This window comes from Primulina tabacum, chromosome 3 (assembly GCF_025594145.1).
Source record: "Primulina tabacum isolate GXHZ01 chromosome 3, ASM2559414v2, whole genome shotgun sequence".
Classification (NCBI taxonomy): domain Eukaryota; kingdom Viridiplantae; phylum Streptophyta; class Magnoliopsida; order Lamiales; family Gesneriaceae; genus Primulina; species Primulina tabacum.
In genome coordinates, this window is record NC_134552.1 from 11,154,037 (window position 1) to 11,173,338 (window position 19,302).

A 19,302-nucleotide genomic window follows, 5' to 3' on the forward strand; every position below is an offset into this window, starting at 1 on the left:
CCACTTTTTGAAAAATGTACTTCATATTTCTTTATTTACTCTAAAATTTCTAATATGTCCTTAAATGATTTTTTAAAAATATTGGCATAAACATATATTGTCTTTTATACAATTTTTTTATTAAATATAAGAAAATATTAAAACTAAATTGTACATTAAATATAAGAAAATATTAAAACTAATTCACGAAAATTATTACCGTCTCATATGTCAACTTGTGAGATGAATCTTCTAACCGACCCCACACATGAAAAAATATTGTTGTATATTAAAATTATTATTTTTCACTCAATGTATGGATAGAGTCAATTTGTCGGACGAATATAAATCTGTAATATCATCTCATATGAGACTTATTCAAATTAAGTTAGTTAAAAAAAAATTTATTCGTTGATAATTTTTCGTAAATATGTTACAAACACGTTATTATAAAGTTAGTATTTTTTCTTTAAAATACATAGTATCGAATTTTAAGATAATTTCTTAATTTTTTTTGTAAAGAATACATAGTATCGAATTTTAAGATAAATTTTTATTTTAAAATAATTATTTTGTTTATTGAATTTATTGTATTATGGAGAAGAATTGTAAATACTTGTATAGTTCGTAAATTTTATGTGTGTCATTGTATATTTAAGTCGATCGAATAAATTTGTCTTCAGTGAAATAATAAATATTCGCATTCTCATCTTATAATGTAAATTATTACTTTAATTATATATATAAATATATTAATATATTTTTGTTTAATATAATTTCAAAGTCAATACATATAAAAAAATATATGAGAAATATTATTATTTTTTACAAAATTAATTAATCAATGATATTGGAAATTGGAACATTATTAAATATAACATTAATTTACTTTAGTTTTTTTAACATGAATTTTTTAGCGGAAACTTGTTCTATGTAACAAAAACATTTTCTTATTATTTATAAGATCTTACGCATGACCGACGGTGAACCATAACCATAACCATAACCGACGATCATGAGACATAAAAAAAATTACGGTTAAAAGTCGAGATATTTTAAATTGTGGGGTGAGCTAATCCCAAAAACTCGACCTCATAAGATATGGTTTCAAAGTGTGATCATGTCTAACTTTTATTCCAAACCAAAAATCTCCGAGACTCAACTTCTTCAGTTATACTGGCAAATAGGTTAACTCACGATGAGGCTGGACGAATATCCCTTACCCAGCCCAAACCAAGGGAGGTTACTGGTTAGGCGAGCCAATCTATCGATAGTTCACAAATAATAAAAATAAATAAAGTAAAACAAAAAATCATTATAATTAATTAAAAATTTCATAAATAAATAAATATTTATTAAAATATATAACATGTCTATATTTTATACAAAATAATTAATGTAAAAAAATTCATTTTAGTTAAAAATACACATATAATCATAACTCATCCCGTGACTCGCACGAGTTGACTCGTCTAAGTCCGTTTCTTAATAGGTCGAAAAATTTCAATCCAACCCGCTCAAAAGTGGGATGGACGACTCTACTTATTCAACCAAAATCGACGGCAGTAATTTCACCCACCACAATCTTACCCGGTCATTTCCATTCTATGCCCCCAAACCCTAACCCATCAATTCCCTCACACGCAAACTCGCCCTTCCTTTTTGGTAAGCGCGCTCTCTCTCACTTTTTATTCTTTCCTCTTGCAGGTACTGCAGGGACAATTTCTTGAGCTCCTTTTTCCTGTATACATTCCAAGAAACGTTCGATACAATTTCGCTTTTGTTTTTGTTTTAATTTTGATTTCGATTTCGGTCTTTGCTCTCGATTGATTTGATTTTTTCTAATCGAAATATGGTGAATTCCAACAGTTCACTGGACTTTATGCTTCCGGTGAAGAGAACCACAACTACAGCGGCGCTAGGAGTTGATTCCGAGTCCTCTTCCCTGAAGAAGCAACGCGGGCTCGCATCCGCTGCGTCTGGAAAAGCCGTTACCTATTCTATTAACATGGATAGAGGAAGTTCCAATGGGAGTAACCGCGCCACCAGCGAGAAGTCGCCGATGAGCGATGGTCAGCCGCTGGAGATCGACGAGGATCTGCATAGTCGTCAGCTCGCTGTGTACGGACGCGAGACCATGCGCCGATTGTTCGCATCAAACATTCTGATTTCTGGAGTGCAAGGCCTTGGCTCTGAAATAGGTAGGAGCGATCTGCGACACTGCGTGTACTTTGGATAGTTGCAAATCTGTTTACACCATGCCAATCTGTTGCATATATCGCTTATAGTGTTATGAAATACGTGTATGTTTGTGCCATTGAATGTTTGCGCAATTTGCTTGTAATACGGAATGATTACGGCAAACCTCTAAATTTACTTGAATCCTTGCCTGATTGGTGTTGAACTGTTAGTTTACATGTTAAGTTTCCTTGCATATATTATGGCTTTATATACATGTTAACTCGATCATCGTTCCATAACATTGTGGTTTTTTGATCTCTAATTATATATGTATTTTTGCAATCTGACGTAACTTTGAAATTTGTGTTTTGAGTTCTGGTTCATGTCGTTTTGATGAATGTTTCTGATCTTTTGTTTGTTTGCAGCGAAAAACCTTGTCCTTGCCGGTGTTAAATCGGTTACTCTACATGATGAGGGTTCTGTGGAGTTGTGGGATTTGTCTAGCAGTTTTATCTTCTCAGAAGAAGATTTGGGAAAGAACAGGGCTCTCGCCGCTGTCCCCAAACTACAGGAACTCAACAATTCTGTCATCATTTCTACACTAACTACCGAGTTAAATAAAGAGAAACTTTCTGATTTTCAGGTGCATTAGTTAAAATTTCCTTCTCCTGCGAAATCTTTGTTGGATGTTTTTGTTCAATTTGCTTCTTGTTTATTTAACAATTTTTATCAGTTGATTGCTTTATTATCGTCAAATCCATGAAGTAGCTTTACATTTGTGTTTGAATAATTCAGCAATGTAGTATTAATTCACACGGTTCTCTGCTTGAGTCTTCAGCATCTGATTGTTCTTCCAGAATCTTGTGTGATCAAGCTGTTTGTTTCTCTCTGTGTCCCTCCTCAGCTGCCCTCTTGCAGGTGTATGTCAATCATCCGCACAGGAAGAAACTCTGATAATTGGGTGTGATTTCCCCCAAAGTCAGAAGCAAATAGGGTATATCGTATTGATACCTTACAAGTTACAATGTAGTCGACAGAGTTCTATATAGGTTTTACATGTAACATCTGGTTATGTTTTGTACAACAACATGCTAAGCTTATGTGTACTGTTTAGGCTACAATGAAGATCTCAATCATGACTTGTACTTTATAGATCTGTTTAGTGATCTTACTAATCTATTTATGCTATCCAGGCTGTTGTGTTTACAAATTTAAGCTTAGAGAAGGCTATTGAATTTGATGATTATTGCCACAAGCAGCACCCTCCAATTGCTTTTATCAAATCTGAAGTTCGAGGTCTTTTTGGAAGTGTATTTTGTGACTTTGGTCCTGAATTTACGGTTTTTGATGTCGATGGTGAGGACCCACACACAGGCATTATTGCCTCCATTAGCAATGACAATCCAGCCCTCGTGGCTTGTGTCGATGACGAGAGGCTTGAATTTCAGGATGGAGATTTAGTTGTATTTTCTGAAGTGCGAGGGATGGCAGAATTGAATGATGGAAAACCAAGAAAAGTTAAAAATGCTAGGCCTTACTCTTTCATCATTGAAGAGGACACTACTGATTATTCTGCTTATCAGAGAGGTGGAATTGTCACACAAGTAAAGGCACCGAAAGTGTTGAATTTCAAGCCATTGAGACAGGCACTCAAGGATCCTGGTGATTACCTTCTGAGCGACTTTTCCAAATATGACCGGCCACCTCTTCTTCACTTGGCTTTTCAAGCTCTGGACAAGTTCATAGTTGAGTTTGGGCGTTTCCCTAATGCTGGATCTGAGCAAGATGCCCAGAAATTAATAGCTTTAGTTACTGATATTAATAATGGCCAGTCTGATGGTAGGTTGGAAGAGATTGACCAAAAGCTTCTTAGAAACTTTGCTTTTGGTGCCAGGGCCGTGTTAAACCCTATGGCTGCCATGTTTGGTGGTATTGTTGGTCAGGAAGTTGTGAAGGCTTGCTCGGGGAAGTTCCATCCACTTTTTCAGGTTAGTCTTGAAATTCACTTGCAACTTAAAGTTCTTTAAATGAGGATCATGCATAATGCATGCTACAATTTTGTAAAGGAAAGATAATTGATTACTATTTTTTAGAACATGAAAAACAATCGCATCTTAAAGTCATTTAAACGAGGAACATGCATAATGCATACTATAATTTTGTAAAGGAAAGATAATCAATTACTATTTTTTAGAACATGAAATACGCTTGCAACTTAAAAGTTCTTTAAACTAGGATCATGCATAATACATATACAATATTGACCTTCTCTTGAATATTGATTCATACTGATTTGTTTGGTCAACAGTTCTTCTATTTTGACTCTGTTGAATCTCTTCCATCGGAACCCTTGGATCCAAATGACGTAAAACCCTTGAATTGTCGCTACGATGCTCAAATCTCTGTATTTGGCTCTAAGCTACAGAAGAAACTGGAGGATGCCAAAATTTTCATCGTGGGGTCTGGTGCACTGGGCTGTGAATTTTTGAAAAATGTAGCTTTGATGGGAGTCTGTTGTGGCGATCAAGGAAAACTAACTATTACTGATGATGATGTTATAGAGAAGAGCAACCTTAGCAGGCAGTTTCTTTTCCGTGATTGGAACATTGGTCAAGCAAAGTCAACAGTTGCTGCCTCTGCCGCCTCTCTGATCAACCCTCGTCTTCATGTTGAAGCTCTACAAAATCGTGCTAGCCCTGAGACTGAAAATGTGTTTGATGACACATTCTGGGAGAACTTGAGTGTTGTCATCAATGCTTTAGATAATGTAAATGCCAGGCTTTACATTGATCAGAGGTGTTTGTACTTCCAAAAACCTCTTCTCGAGTCAGGAACCTTGGGTGCCAAGTGCAACACCCAGATGGTAATTCCACACCTTACTGAAAACTATGGTGCATCAAGGGATCCACCAGAAAAACAGGCCCCTATGTGCACCGTGCATTCGTTTCCACACAACATTGACCACTGTTTGACATGGGCTAGGTCTGAATTTGAGGGCTTGCTCGAGAAGACGCCGACTGAGGTTAATGCATATCTAAGTAATCCAAGTGAGTATACATCCGCAATGAAAAATGCTGGTGATGCTCAGGCCCGAGACACTTTAGAACGAGTTCTTGAATGCCTTGACAGGGACAGATGTGACACATTCCAGGACTGCATTACTTGGACTCGCTTGAAGTATAACTTCTCGTTCTTTTTTTGTTGTTTTCTCTGATAAAATTTATTCCAGAAGCTCCTAATTTTATGCTGATGGTGTAATCAGGTTTGAGGATTACTTTGTAAACCGGGTGAAGCAGCTGACATACACATTCCCTGAAGATGCTGCTACTAGTAGTGGAGCTCCATTCTGGTCTGCACCAAAGCGATTTCCGCGAGCGCTCCAGTTTTCCACTGATGATTTGAGCCATCTTCAGTTTGTCTTGGCTGGAGCAATATTAAGAGCAGTAGTTTTTGGCATACCAATTCCGGACTTCGTGGAGTCACCTGAAAAATTGGCTGATGCTGTTGACAAAGTGATTGTCCCTGACTTCTTACCGAGGAAAGATGTGAAAATTGTGACAGATGAGAAAGCTACCAGTCTTTCAACAGCATCTGTGGATGATGCTGTTATCATTGATGAGTTGATCCTGAAGCTTGAAATGTGCCGAAAAAAATTGGCTCCAGGCTATAAAATGAATCCAATTCAGTTTGAAAAGGTCAATTCTTTTTTTGCTTTTTGTTCTTTGTGCATATGCAACTGCCCAATAGAATGAAGGGGGAGGGGTCAGATTTGGTGGAATTATTTGATTTAACTAGTTGTCTGAAACCATCATTTTCATAAAATATTTAAGAATATCCATAAGATAGTTTTTGTCAATTTTGAAGTAAAGGCCGTGAAAACAATATCACAATTGTTAAGAAATAAGTCTTGTCAGAAAGTGGATGTTACGTATCTATTTTTGGATTAATATATATTGTCTTGAACATTAATCAAAACTAAATCTGCCTCTAATTTTTTCTCTCGAGCAATTATGAATCATCTCAAACCCATGTACTCCATAATTGTTGGTCTTACTGGTTATCACATATTTCAACTGCTTAACAGTACGTTGTCGTTGTAGAACCTGGAGGTTTTCTTTTCTTAGCATCAGGAAATATGTTAACTTAAATCTTGTATGCCTCGTTGAATTCTTCTGATCTGCAGGACGATGACACCAACTATCATATGGACCTGATAGCTGGTCTTGCCAATATGAGGGCAAGAAACTATAGCATTCCTGAAGTCGATAAACTAAAAGCCAAATTTATCGCTGGTAGAATTATTCCTGCAATTGCAACCTCCACTGCAATGGCCACAGGTCTTGTTTGCCTGGAGTTGTACAAGGTTCTTGATGGGCATCATAAAGTTGAAGACTACCGCAACACATTTGCAAATCTCGCGCTTCCTTTATTTTCCATGGCTGAACCTGTCCCTCCCAAAGTCATTAAACATCAAGACCTGAGCTGGACAGTTTGGGACAGGTGGATCGTGAAAGATAACCCAACTCTAAGAGAGCTGCTTCAGTGGCTCAAGAATAAAGGCCTAAATGCTTACAGTATATCCTTTGGAAGCTGCTTGCTCTTCAATAGTATGTTTCCGAGGCACAAGGAGCGCATGGATCGGAAGATGGTGCATCTGGTGAAGGATGTGGCCAAAGCTGAGGTGCCTCCATATCGACGTCATTTTGATGTTGTTGTGGCTTGTGAGGATGATGAAGACAATGATGTTGACATCCCTCAAATTTCGACATACTTCAGGTAGTTTGAGTTCGCTCATTATCCTTCAGATTACAGTGGATATTAATGTACTCTGTACCCACTATAAAACTTAATCTGGGATTTGGTCAATTCCAATGACAACAATGATTTTGTTTGATAAACACACATATCAATTTCCAAAATGCAAGCTGCATCTTGTCCTCGTGTTTGTGAGTGTTTCATCGCTGGATGTAAAATTGCTGTGTGTGAGATTTATGATATGTTTCGGCCTTTATCACTGCTCTATCTTACTAGTCTTTGTGTAACGAGTTTATCGGAATTCAGAGTTTCACGAAGATTGCATTTTTCGAGTGGGAACTGTGAACGTTAAGTTAGAAAGGGCTAACCAAGGTTTCCGATAATTACACTTTTTTCTTTTTACTTAAATTACTTCAAAATGAGGCTATTTCCTTTCTAGGTTTCATTTTTTGTATATGTTTTCTCCGAATTTCTCCAAGGCCGATACACCTCTTCCGAATTTTATCATGAACACGAAGTATTTGATCAGAAATACCATAAGGTGATAACCACTCTGTATCGCAAGTTTCGATATTTTAATATACACCGTCTGTCAATGTACAAGGGGAAAATAGAAGGAATCGAACTTATGCAGAACACCCCTACGGCTGGACGTTGATACACCACTGCCGGTTTCTTGTGTCTTCACATCCAAGTGGAAACTCTTACTAATGGTGTATCCTTCCATTCCAAGACCATCTCATGTTCTCTATAACCTTCAATTTTGACTTTAAATGGACCCTCTCTTTCATTCACCATCTCCTTAACTTCGGCCAAGCTCTTTTTGCTCAACTCCCGGCCCTCCAACCCCATTCCTTCTTGAACATCGTGGCTCTTTATAATCTCTTCCCAATCTTGAAACCAATCAAAAGGGCTCATAAAAGGTGCAAGAAAAAGACCTTCTACGGTTGTTCTTGCCGCTGCCAGGTAACTCGGGAAACTCTTCTCCAATAACTCAAAAAGCGCATGATAATGCCTCAAGAGTTTGTCAAAGAATGCGTGATAGCTTGAACAAGTATTGAAACCATACCCTTCTTCACCATCACCAAGTGTCAAAATTCCTGCGAATTTTGATAATAATTCCTTGGCTACTTTCAGGAATTCCAAGACTTGAGATCTTGGCCGCCTTCTTGCCATGTGGGGCAATCCCACCATGCAATTGAAAACCAACCATTTTCTCCCTTCTCCTCTTTTCTTCATTCTTGTTAGTTCATTTACTACATCCTCCATATTTTTTTCTTCAATTCGAAGTTTACAGTTATATTGTTTAGCGTGATCCAGAAGCCTTTTCTTTGTTTCCTCAAAGTCCCCAAACGAGGTGCACTCCCCCCCTAATTTCACCGATGTGAGCTTCAGGGGCTTGTTCTTCCGGCTCAAAGACTCCATTAATGCAGCCCATTGAATCCCTTCTCCAGTATCGAAGTCTATCACATGTACTTCTGCCGCATCACTCGGCATAGCTTCGATGATAGCCGAATTAGCCGTTAGATGAGCAAACCTCCCAGTTGGAAGCCCTTGATACAACGCCATGAAAGCTTCAATCGAGTTCTTGATTGACTCTAGTATCAAGTATTCAGAGTGCTTTTCTTTGAACTGGAACAAACTGAATGCGACGCGTTCCATGGTGCTCCCCATGGCGCTACTTTTCTCATTTGTGGATTTGACGAGAACGTCTGCGAGATCCTTTTCTCCATTCTCTGTAGCCTCTGCGTACGCCCTTAGCAAGTGATGGAGGCGTAATTCTTCGTCCAATTCCAACTCCATCCCAGGCAAAATCATCGACATGCCAACCACCGAGTTCTCACCAGATTCAAAGGAAACACAAGAACTCAATTCTTGATCCCCGGATGCAGGGCGATAATTCCCATCTTCAGTCTCATTTATCCACTCGCAGATTTCCATGAATTCTGCGCTTGGTATAGTCTCCAACCCCTCCATGGATGAGCTGATGTGATATTCGTCACAAAGGTTTTGAAGATCGAGAAACTCATCTTGGAACATGTTTTGATCATATGAGTTCGAAGAAATCACAGAGGATTCTTCGTGGGAGGCAAATGATGAGGAGAAATCATGATCATCAATAACAAAAAAGTCCATTTCTTGATTGCAAGTCATGTATTGATTTGAGCATGTTAGGTTAAACATCGGCCCAGAGGGCATAAGTATTTCTGGCTGTATCATCTTTCTTGGTTGCCGAAGGATCAAGTATTGGGCGTGGACATTCGGGTACCCTCTTATATACAAAAATTAATCTGTAAATATGTAATAAAATAATAAAGAAAAAATTTTAATATAAAATATGAGGGCAAAAACTTGTGTGAGACGATCTTCGTGAGGCCGTCTCACAAGAGACATGCTCAAATATGAGATAAGCTGAGGTCTATTAATCACACTAATATTAAACAACCAGATCGGTTGTGAGTTTCATCATCATAAAAAAAATGTCATAGATTAATTGTTTTTCTGACAATAAATTTGTTTGAATAATATGTATTTTCAAAAATATTATCTAATCTTTCTATATATATATAAAATCTCAAAACTTTATATTAATTTTATTGAGATGTTAGCCTTTGCCTTATAAATTTTGGGGGGGAAGTCATGGTCCCTTCTTGAAGACTTGTTGGCTGTAGAGACAATTTCCATATGAATATATAACCACATGATTAAATATATTTATATATGTATGTCAAGTCACCAAACAATATATTCCCTTGATTGCGTCCAATTATGGGTTTCTTGATTGGGAAACATAATACATAGAATAATGCAATATCAAGAATAAGTACAAATTTTGACTCTAATGAATACCGGCTTCATTTCCTAATTATTGTGGTTGCCTTTCAATTTTTTTTAATCAAAAAATAAATATTCATACTAGAATTTCTTATCTAAACTACCTATATCACTTACATAAGATGAGATTTTAACTCAATATGAAAATGTTATGTTGTCCAACATAAATGACCACATGCTCATGTGGCCGTCCACGTGTCAAAACCTCAATGGCGACACGTTAACTCATATATTATGCATCAGAATTCAATATGTGAGTATCATCTAAATGATGCTCGTATATATAAGCGCGATGGTAAGCGTCGTATCAAAATTTTATATTCGTATTTTCTTTAGATAGACACAGTTATCATTTTTCAGAATACTATATAACTATATAACATGTGATATTAAAAAAAAAACTATATCATAGTCAATGTAATAAGATAAAAAATTTATATCAATCCTATTAAAATTTAACGGCAAGATTTCATATCACCTGCAACACAAAAACTTTATATTATAAAATATCATATATTTAAACATAAATAAAAGTATCATATTTAAAAATCATTATTCTTGTTGATTATTAGAAAAAATAATGAAAAGAATCATCTTTAAAGTTATCAATTATAATATAATATCTTTTTATTTTCCTACTGTTTGCTACTACATGAAATGAGGGCTCTTTAGTCATTTAAGATAATGAATAATAATAATAAATAAATAAATAAATAAGAAGAAGATATTTATTCATTGTCATCAACAGCATCTCAATATACTTAAGAATTATTAATTATCATACACAATAATGCCAAATATATATAATTATTTACTAAGTTTGATTCATATCTGCCAAATTATCCATCCTTCTTCCGGGAATTGTTGGCAACTCTAACAAAGGACAGAACTGGAGTTAGTTGTCCCATTTCATTGAATTTTCAAAGTAAAAAACTAAATTAAATTAATTTTTTATAAAAAAATAAAATTTTGGAAGCTCTATGAAATAGCAAGAAGATTTTCCATTGCATTCTCAATGATTTTTTTTATTACAACGCTAAAATGGAAGTGTGTGGATGACGGATTTTTTTTGTTTTTTACGTGAGCTCGAACTCATACATCTTTCTCAAATAGACGTCATTTCATCTTCCAAATCTAATTCATCACCAGATATTTTTCAGGGAATGACATATTTGAATCATCCAAGTACTAAACGGGGTAAGAAAAAAAGAATGAAAGAAAGAAGTTAATAATAAATAGAAAAAACAAAAAAAATGATATTATTTAATTAATAAGAGAGAAACGACATTTAAACGAGTTCTTATTTTAATTTCTAAATATAATGTGGTAAAATCCTTATGTGAAGGCCAGAAATAAGTATCTCCTAACCTCAAGGTATTGAATTTTACTGAAACGACTATCACCTACTTTATCCAGTTTGCTGTACGCCACTGTTTTATTTGCCAACTTTTTTTTTTTCTGTCTTAACTCAACTCTATATTTTCAACCATTTAACGACTTTCTTTCGTAAATAAACAATGAAAAACGTGGAAGGATTTCACGGATTTTTATAAATAAGATTGAGTATGTCTCTTGTGAGACGATCTCACGAATCTTTATTTGTGAAACGAGTCAACCTTACCGATATTCACAATAAAAAGTAATACTTTTCATGGATGACCCAAATAAGAGATCTGTATTATAAAATACGATCCATGAGACCGTCTCACGCAAATTTTTGCCAATGATATTTGTATTGTTGGTTCCTAAACTCGATCCAAATCCATATTCCGACATGATCTAATTTAATGACTTTTGTAAAGAAGAATTTTCACGAATATTTATAAATGATATTCTTATTATTGGTTTCTAAACTCGATCCAAATCCATATTCCGACGTGACACAATTTGATAAGACGACATCTTTGTTTTTTCCATTAACGTTTGATGTCTTTAATTTAATGTATATTATGTTTTATCAGTCATGAATTATTTATTAATTGAGGTACGTCAAATTATATTTAAAATTTTTAATTACTGCGTGATTGTGTGTGTGCGTGTCAAGCAATTGATGGGAAATTCTTAGTCTTGGTCATATTAAAAGTGGAGTAAATGAAAGTCAATAAATAAAACCAAAAAAACAATTCCAAAAACTGGCTTTTCAATAGATGTGTAGGACCTTTCAAAAAGACCATTTATAAGGAAAATTTAGTAATTTACCATTCTTAAATGATCCTCAAATCATTAATTTAAGCAAAAAACTTCCTTAAATTATAAACGTGAATCAATTTGTATTAAAACATACACAAAAACTCTTGTGAGACGGTATCACGGTATCACAGATCAATTTCGTGGGTCGAATATCTTATTTGGATCATCACTGAAAAAATATTACTTTTTATGCTAAGAGTATTACTTTTGATTGTGAATATTAGTAAGGTTGATCCGTCTCACATGTAAAGATTTGTGAGACCGTCTCACAAAAGACCTACTCTAAAATATAAGGACCTGGCCCGAATTATTAAACATGCAAGATTAAGGTTTAGTTTCTCTTGATGTCATTAAGACATGAAAAAGGTCTAAATTAACACCAATTTCAAGGTTTTCCATATTATAAGAAGAAAACAATTATAATTTTCTGACAGACAACACCTTATAGAATACAGATTTGTCTCATTTCATTGCCGAATATAAGTGAGCTTCCGACGAATGCATGGCTAAATAAAAAAATTGAGACATCCATAATCTTTAAATTCTTATCCAAAGCATTCTTTACTCACTAAAGTCGAATTTACCTTCATGCAAATACATGACGGACCAACAATGTGGTCAAAGCGGGCGAATTAGAAATTTGGCTTCCGTGATTTATATCTAAAGTTACGGTCGATGGTAATTATATATAAATCTTAATCGTCTGACATCGAAAATATCATATTTTAATTGTTTTGTTATATCAGTAATCATATATGACAGTAGAAATGATTATTTTTCTTACTAAATTGATAAATTATGGTGACAAACTTATGGTTAAGAAAATATGACCCCAAAAATTTGAAGGGACTAGTTGGTCCAATCACCAAAAGGCCAAAAAAGGTACCTTTTAATGGGAATCTGCTGCCAAATGTCTTATCCTGATTATGTCTCGTAATGTGTATATATTTTCACCAAAACATTTGCATCTTCGTATCGTCAAATTATTCATCTTTCAACTTAGATTTTGAACTGAAGATTTCGATATTCTTTCGTATCCTCTAATAAGCCCTTTGAGGATGAGTCTGTATGATATTCATCAATCCTTATGGCCACATTTCAACAATATTTCTGATCCATTTTTCATGGAAGATGAACATTGTGTGGACGAATACGCCTTCTCCCCTCCGTTTTTCGCAACGGAGGACTCCCACGAAATTTCATCATCAATGCAGCAATATCTTGAGTCCATCTTCTCTGATGAGTGCATGGAGTTTCCTCAACTTGTTGATCATGAAGTACAAGAAAATTATTCAAAAGAAGATTTCCTGATGGATTTTGACGAATTCGATCACATAATCTTCAAGGATGATGTGGATCATCATCGTGCAATGGATGTTTGTCATGCATCCATGGACTCGGCATCCATGCAAATACCTTCATTGTTGGAAGGCATGGAAGTTGGCAGTGAACTATGCCTTCTTCATCTCCTAGTGGCTTATGCAGAAGCCATAGATAATCAAGAAACTTTGCTGTCAAGAGTGATTGTTGAACACATAATAAAGAAAGTTAATCCGGTTGGAGGGATTGTGGAACGTATCTTGTATTATATGTTTCGACATCTGGATAATGAATCAGATTACCTCATTAAAGAGTCCATGAGTAATTTTTATGCAGCATTCAAAGCATTTTATCAGATTTTCCCGCATGGAAAGTTTGCTCACTTTGTGGCAAATTCGGCTATTATCGAAAACATGCCTAGCGATGTGGATATCATACATGTATTCGATTTCGACATTGGAGAGGGGATTCAAATATCATCGTTCTTGGAAGAAATAAAGCAATATCGATGCAAGGAGGTGAGAGTAACATCGGTGAGATTCGGTGAAGATTGCGAATTATTTACCCACTCGATATGGAACTTCGAGGAGACGAAGATCAGGATTTGCGATCACGCGAGATCCTGTGGCATAGATATGAAAGTAGAAGAGGTCGGATTCATGGATTTGGAATGTAAAATGAAGAACATAGAGAAAGAATCTTGTGGGAGAAAATCTTGGTACGTTTTCAATTGCATGGTGGGGCTCCCACATATGGGGAGAATTAAGAGCAAGAAGTGTGTCTTTGAATTTCTTAAAGTGGCTGAAAATTTCTTACAAAATGTCACAAATTGTGACATAAAATTCAACAAGGGCATCATCACTTATGGTGATGGTGATACATGGTATAGCAATATGACAACTTGTGGTGATTATACAACATTCTTGGATTCGAATGTCACTCATTTCCGAGCCTTTCTCGAGTCGATGGAGTTCAGTTTCCCATACCATCTCAGAGAAGCAAGGGTTGCATTAGAATCTCTCTTCGCGGAGCCTTACTTTTCGTCGATCACGTTGGAGCGAAAATGGGAGGAGAACAGGCAATATGGTGGTGATCAACAAGTAATTGGATCACTTGGAGTGGAGGGATTGAGATTGAGTGAGAAATGTATACTTGAGGCCATCGAAATGGTGAATCAAGGGGATAGTAATAGCCCATATGGGGTGAGATTTGTGAGTGAAAAGAAGAATGAAATGGTGATGGATTGGAGAGGGACTCCATTGGTGAGAGTTTGTTGTTGGAAAAGATGAAGAAATTTCATATATAATGAATCGGTCAAAATGGAATAAAACTAGGTTTATTCTTATTTGATAAAATATTATATTTATGTTTGGTTAGATTTAAACTTTTTTTTTCGGAGAAGTTGTGGATATTATATTTGGAAAAAAATATTTAAAATATATAGATTCAAATTTTTTGCAGATTTTTGTCATCGTTCATATTTATCCATTGTAAGTAGTTGGAACCATGGGATTGGTAAACCCATATAATTAAACTCGTTTAAGGACCACAAAAAATTGATCACATCATAACGTAATTCTGAAACACGGAAAAAAATCATCGGCTTATCAAATTATCTATCGAGCCATGAAAAAAATTCAACTTTTTATTGAAATTTGGCTCTCAACTTTGAAATTTTAACCAATCAATTAAAAATAGTTGACCGAGTAGAATAGTTGATATTTAAATAAACAAAAAAATTTTAATCTTGAATTTTTTGCATTACTATATCATGTACCTAGAGTAGGTCTTTTGTAAAACGGTCTTACGAATCTTTATCTCTGAGACATGTCAACTCTACCGATATTTACAATAAAAAGTAATACTCTTAGCATAAAAAGTAATATTTTTTCATTGATGACCCAAATAAGAGATCCGTCTCACAAAATACAATTCAGTGAGACCGCCTCACACAAGTTTTTGCCATGTGGTTAAATATATTGTCTGGAGTCAACTTGTCCACATGCAGATTAATCAGCTAAGCCTTAAGCATATTCCAAAAAATAGTTTCAGCAAACATTATATTATACTTTCCAAATTATTTATTAGTTATTTTTGTTTAACTATTTTTTTTTAAAAAAATAGTATTATAATATATTGTAACATACCAATATAAAACTTAGAATACCTCGTCATATATCATTATCCATATATCTACTCAAAAAATAATCCAAACATGCATTATATCCCAAAAAAATCTCAAAACTACTTCATGAAAACATTCATTTAATAATAATAAAAAAAAGATCTGAAACCAAAAATTTCCAAGTTTTTTGGTGAAACGCGTAAACTTTTGTCATGCAGAAGAAGTTTCTGCACGTATTTTGTGGACTAGTAGAACTCATGTTTCCGAGTGATTATACTTTTTTGTGATATCATTAATTAGTTTAGCTTCAAACGTTGAAGTTTTCTTTGTTTATTTAATTCAATTCATTTGTCAAACTAAATTCGTTTTTAAGTTTGAAAATCGTAAGATTAAAACTTTATTTTTTATTCTATCTAAGAAACTCATTCCACTTCTTTCGCTGCGATGAACTAATTAAATATATTATGTCAAAATTAAACAATTTATTTATAAAGTAATCTTCTTACTTGGTTTAATCAAGTTCTAAGAAAAAATTAATGCTAATCGAGGCAAGTTCAGATATACAATTGCTTATTTACATTTTATTAAAGAGGTAAACATGATGTTTTATATTGAACTTTGGGAAGTGAAGCTCAAGCAAAAACTCGAAAATCAAATATTTGGTTTCTGAATTTTCAAAGTAATTTGTAATAAAAAATTATAAAAATATATTTTCAAATCTAAATCGATCGTGGTTAAGTATTCCAAGTCCAACTATATATGAAAACTGATGGAAATAGTCTTCAGTGCACATATATCATGGAAAAATACCCCAATCTTTAACACCACTTCGCGTGATTCAATTCTGAGTTAAATGCTACCAATAAACTACTTACATACATTCCCTTTACCTTGATATTTTTGGGTCGATAATCTCTAAAGTCCACACATGTTTTCTTCAATCTATATTAGTTAAATTTCTTGGCTTCAATTCTCCAAAAATCACATCTTCAATGGCTCCATCTTTCAGTTTCTTGATAATAATACTTTTCGTTTTGTTCAACTTTTTCTTCATTTCTCAGTCTTTGAACTTCACGTACAATGGATTCAACAGTTCATCTCTTCTTCAAGATGGATCAAGTCTCATTGAACCAAATGGAGCTCTAAGACTTACAGAAAATAAACGAAATGTAATAGGCCATGCATTTTATCCCACTCCAATTCCCATTTTCAATAACAGTCCTAATGCTTCTTCATTCTCCACGTATTTTGTGTTTCAAATCATCCCTTCTTCTGCAAACAGAGGTGGGTTTGGTTTAGCCTTCGTTCTAGCTCCATCGCCAAGATTTCCGGATCCAGAGCCAGGTCATTACCTGGGAATTTTCAACTCGAGGAATGATGGGAGCCCATCAAACCATGTTTTTCTTGTGGAATTCGACACGATGAATGGGCATGAAGAAAACTCGGATACTGAAGGGAACCATGTTGGGATTAATGTGAATGGGATGAAATCCATGGCTACTGATTCGGCGACGTTTGCTTTTAATGGAACAAGAGAGAACAAAGAGATTATCATGGAGAGTGGAACGCCAATCCAGGCTTGGATCGAGTATGATGGTCACAGAAAAATTTTGAATGTCACACTTTCTCCATTGCTTAATCCTAAGCCAGCCACACCTTTGATGTCTGAAAACCTTGATTTGTCCAACTATTTAAGATCTTCCATGTATGCTGGATTTTCGGCAGCCACTGGAGAAAAAGTTAGCTCACACTATATCCTGGGATGGAGCTTCAAGCTTAATGGGATGGCTGATCCACTGAATCTTGATGGGCTTCCTGTCAAGCCTATTGAAAAATCCCCTAGAAATAATGCTAAGGCGAGAAAAGTACTTATTGTAACCTTCTCTGTGCTGCTTCTATTCTTGCTAATGGTTTTGGGAAGCATATTTTTGTATAGGAGAATGATGAAGTTTGAACATTTGGAGGACTGGGAATTGGATTGCCCTCGTAGATTCCGGTACTGGGATCTTTACAAGGCAACGAAAGGGTTTAAAGAAAGTGAAATGATTGGAATTGGAGGATTTGGAGCTGTGTACAGAGGTGTTTTACCAACAAATGGGACTGAAATTGCAGTAAAAAAGATCATGTCTAACAATTCCATTCAGGGGATAAGGGAATTTGCTGCAGAAATTGAGAGTCTTGGAAGATTAAGGCACAAGAATCTGGTGAATCTTCAGGGATGGTGTAAGCACAAAAAGGATCTCCTCCTAGTTTACGACTATGTCCCAAATGGAAGTCTCGATTCCTTACTGTACAAATCCGAAAATGTCAGCACCAATTTTTTGGATTGGGAGAAAAGATTTAATATCATCAAAGGAATTGCATCTGGGTTGTTGTACCTACATGAGGAGTGGGAAAAAATCGTCATACACCGGGATGTGAAGTCGAGTAACATTCTAATAGATGGTAATATGAATCCGAGACTAGGAGATTTTGGACTAGCTAGATTTTACGACCACGGGAAAATCTCTCACACGACAAATGTGGTGGGAACGATAGGTTACATCGCACCAGAACTGACTCGAACTGGCAAGGCCTCAACAAGAACAGATATTTTTGCATTTGGGATTTTGCTCCTAGAGTTGGCATGTGGGAGGGCACCTATAGTTTTTGAGATGGACCGCGACGTCATATTGGCGGACTGGGTGGTAGAGTGTATGCAAGTAAACAGCATATTTGATGCAGTTGATGTCAATTTGAAGTCAGATTACGTAGTTGAAGAGATGGAAATAGTGTTGGGACTCGGCCTTTTGTGCTCTCACCCAAAGGAAGAAAAAAGGCCTAATATGAGGCAAGTAATGAAGTATCTTAATAGAGAAGAATTGCTGCCACTATTGGATCAATTAAGCTCAGTTGGTTCGAGGAGAAGTGAAGAAATTACATCAAGATTATTGGCTTTAGGGTTAAGTGATAGTATTATCACCAATGCAGTACATAACTCATTTTCTGAAGGGGAAATGTCTTCAAGCTCTTTAAACACGGGTAGGTGAAGATTAATTAATAGCTTGTAACATAAAAAAGATGTATTAACAAGTCTTATAAATTCCATAAACTTTTAAATAATCTTCTTTTACGTTAATTTTCGCTGTGTATCATGCGATACCTAAATTATGTTAGGAGGAAAAGTTAACATGTATTAAAAATATGTTAGGAGGAAAAGTTTACATGTTCTAAAATATGCTATAAAAATTCAACAATTTTTGGTCTGTTGGTTGATTCCTTAGTGCTATCACTTTTGCAAGCTCCAGGAGCGGGGTCCGGCCCCCTTGGGCTCCACCAGCGATCGGTATAAACTATGAAAGCTGCAGCCTTTTAAGTTGCTAGCACCAACTGGTCAAGAAAAACTAGCGTTAGAACTCGGTGGAGAAGAAAACATCAGTTTCTTTTGTGCTAGAGATGCAGCAGCTAGGGCTTGGGCATGTGGAAGAAACCTTTGAATTATGAAATCTGGAGGACTGGTTAGAGTCATCAGGCTCTTCAGAAGAACATGTATCGCCATTTTCCGCTAAGCCTTCCATTGTTTCGGCTAATGAAAATATGTCGACTGCTTCGACGTTACCGCAAAAGCCATCAACAACACAGTTAGGGAGTGGGATATCTGCAGGGGCTCCTTCTTCAATGGCCAATGGCTGCCACCGGCTGGAAGGCGGAGGAGTTTGTGGTGTCTGATACGTGTTTCCGTTGTTGGCGGGTATTTGATCGCAAGAAAAGGGCACCCCCGTGTTGATGCTGGGGGTATTTGAAATTTTCTTGCAATAATTTGAGAGCTAAGGAGTTCAGTTTTATGGTGCGATGCTTTTTTCAGAATATCACTACAAAAAAATTTTCTTATTAAGTGTCGCATGTCAAATTAGCAATGGTTTTAACGACGGAACTTA

General features: G+C 35.6%; 4 protein-coding genes across 8 annotated transcripts; 3 read left to right on the forward strand and 1 right to left on the reverse strand.

Annotated features, from left to right (window-relative positions):
* Positions 1 to 1,507: 1,507 nt before the first annotated feature.
* LOC142540253 (ubiquitin-activating enzyme E1 1-like) lies at positions 1,508 to 7,171 on the forward strand. Of its 5 annotated transcripts, none has more exons than XM_075646258.1 (7): positions 1,508 to 1,644; positions 1,849 to 2,180; positions 2,586 to 2,803; positions 3,354 to 4,148; positions 4,469 to 5,337; positions 5,423 to 5,855; positions 6,344 to 7,171. In XM_075646258.1, the coding sequence occupies exons 2-7, from the start codon at positions 1,862 to 1,864 to the stop codon at positions 6,938 to 6,940; spliced, it is 3,231 nt and encodes a 1,076-aa protein (XP_075502373.1). In that variant the 5' UTR covers positions 1,508 to 1,644; positions 1,849 to 1,861; the 3' UTR covers positions 6,941 to 7,171. The 5 variants fall into 5 exon arrangements, with proteins under 5 accessions (XP_075502373.1, XP_075502374.1, XP_075502375.1 ...); XM_075646259.1 differs by having other exon boundaries at positions 1,622 to 1,740; XM_075646260.1 differs by lacking the exon at positions 1,508 to 1,644 and adding an exon at positions 1,663 to 1,686.
* A 428-nt stretch (positions 7,172 to 7,599) lies between these two features.
* Positions 7,600 to 9,051, reverse strand: LOC142538403 (protein NODULATION SIGNALING PATHWAY 2-like). Its single transcript, XM_075643725.1, has one exon. It carries the CDS (start codon positions 9,049 to 9,051, stop codon positions 7,600 to 7,602), a length of 1,452 nt encoding a protein of 483 aa, XP_075499840.1.
* Positions 9,052 to 13,064: 4,013 nt separating this feature from the next.
* LOC142538404 (protein NODULATION SIGNALING PATHWAY 2-like) lies at positions 13,065 to 14,549 on the forward strand. The gene has a single exon (XM_075643726.1). The coding sequence runs from the start codon at positions 13,065 to 13,067 to the stop codon at positions 14,547 to 14,549; it is 1,485 nt and encodes a 494-aa protein (XP_075499841.1).
* A 1,648-nt stretch (positions 14,550 to 16,197) lies between these two features.
* On the forward strand, positions 16,198 to 18,465 carry LOC142540254 (putative L-type lectin-domain containing receptor kinase VI.1). The gene has a single exon (XM_075646262.1). The coding sequence runs from the start codon at positions 16,378 to 16,380 to the stop codon at positions 18,412 to 18,414; it is 2,037 nt and encodes a 678-aa protein (XP_075502377.1). The 5' UTR covers positions 16,198 to 16,377; the 3' UTR covers positions 18,415 to 18,465.
* Positions 18,466 to 19,302: the final 837 nt, after the last annotated feature.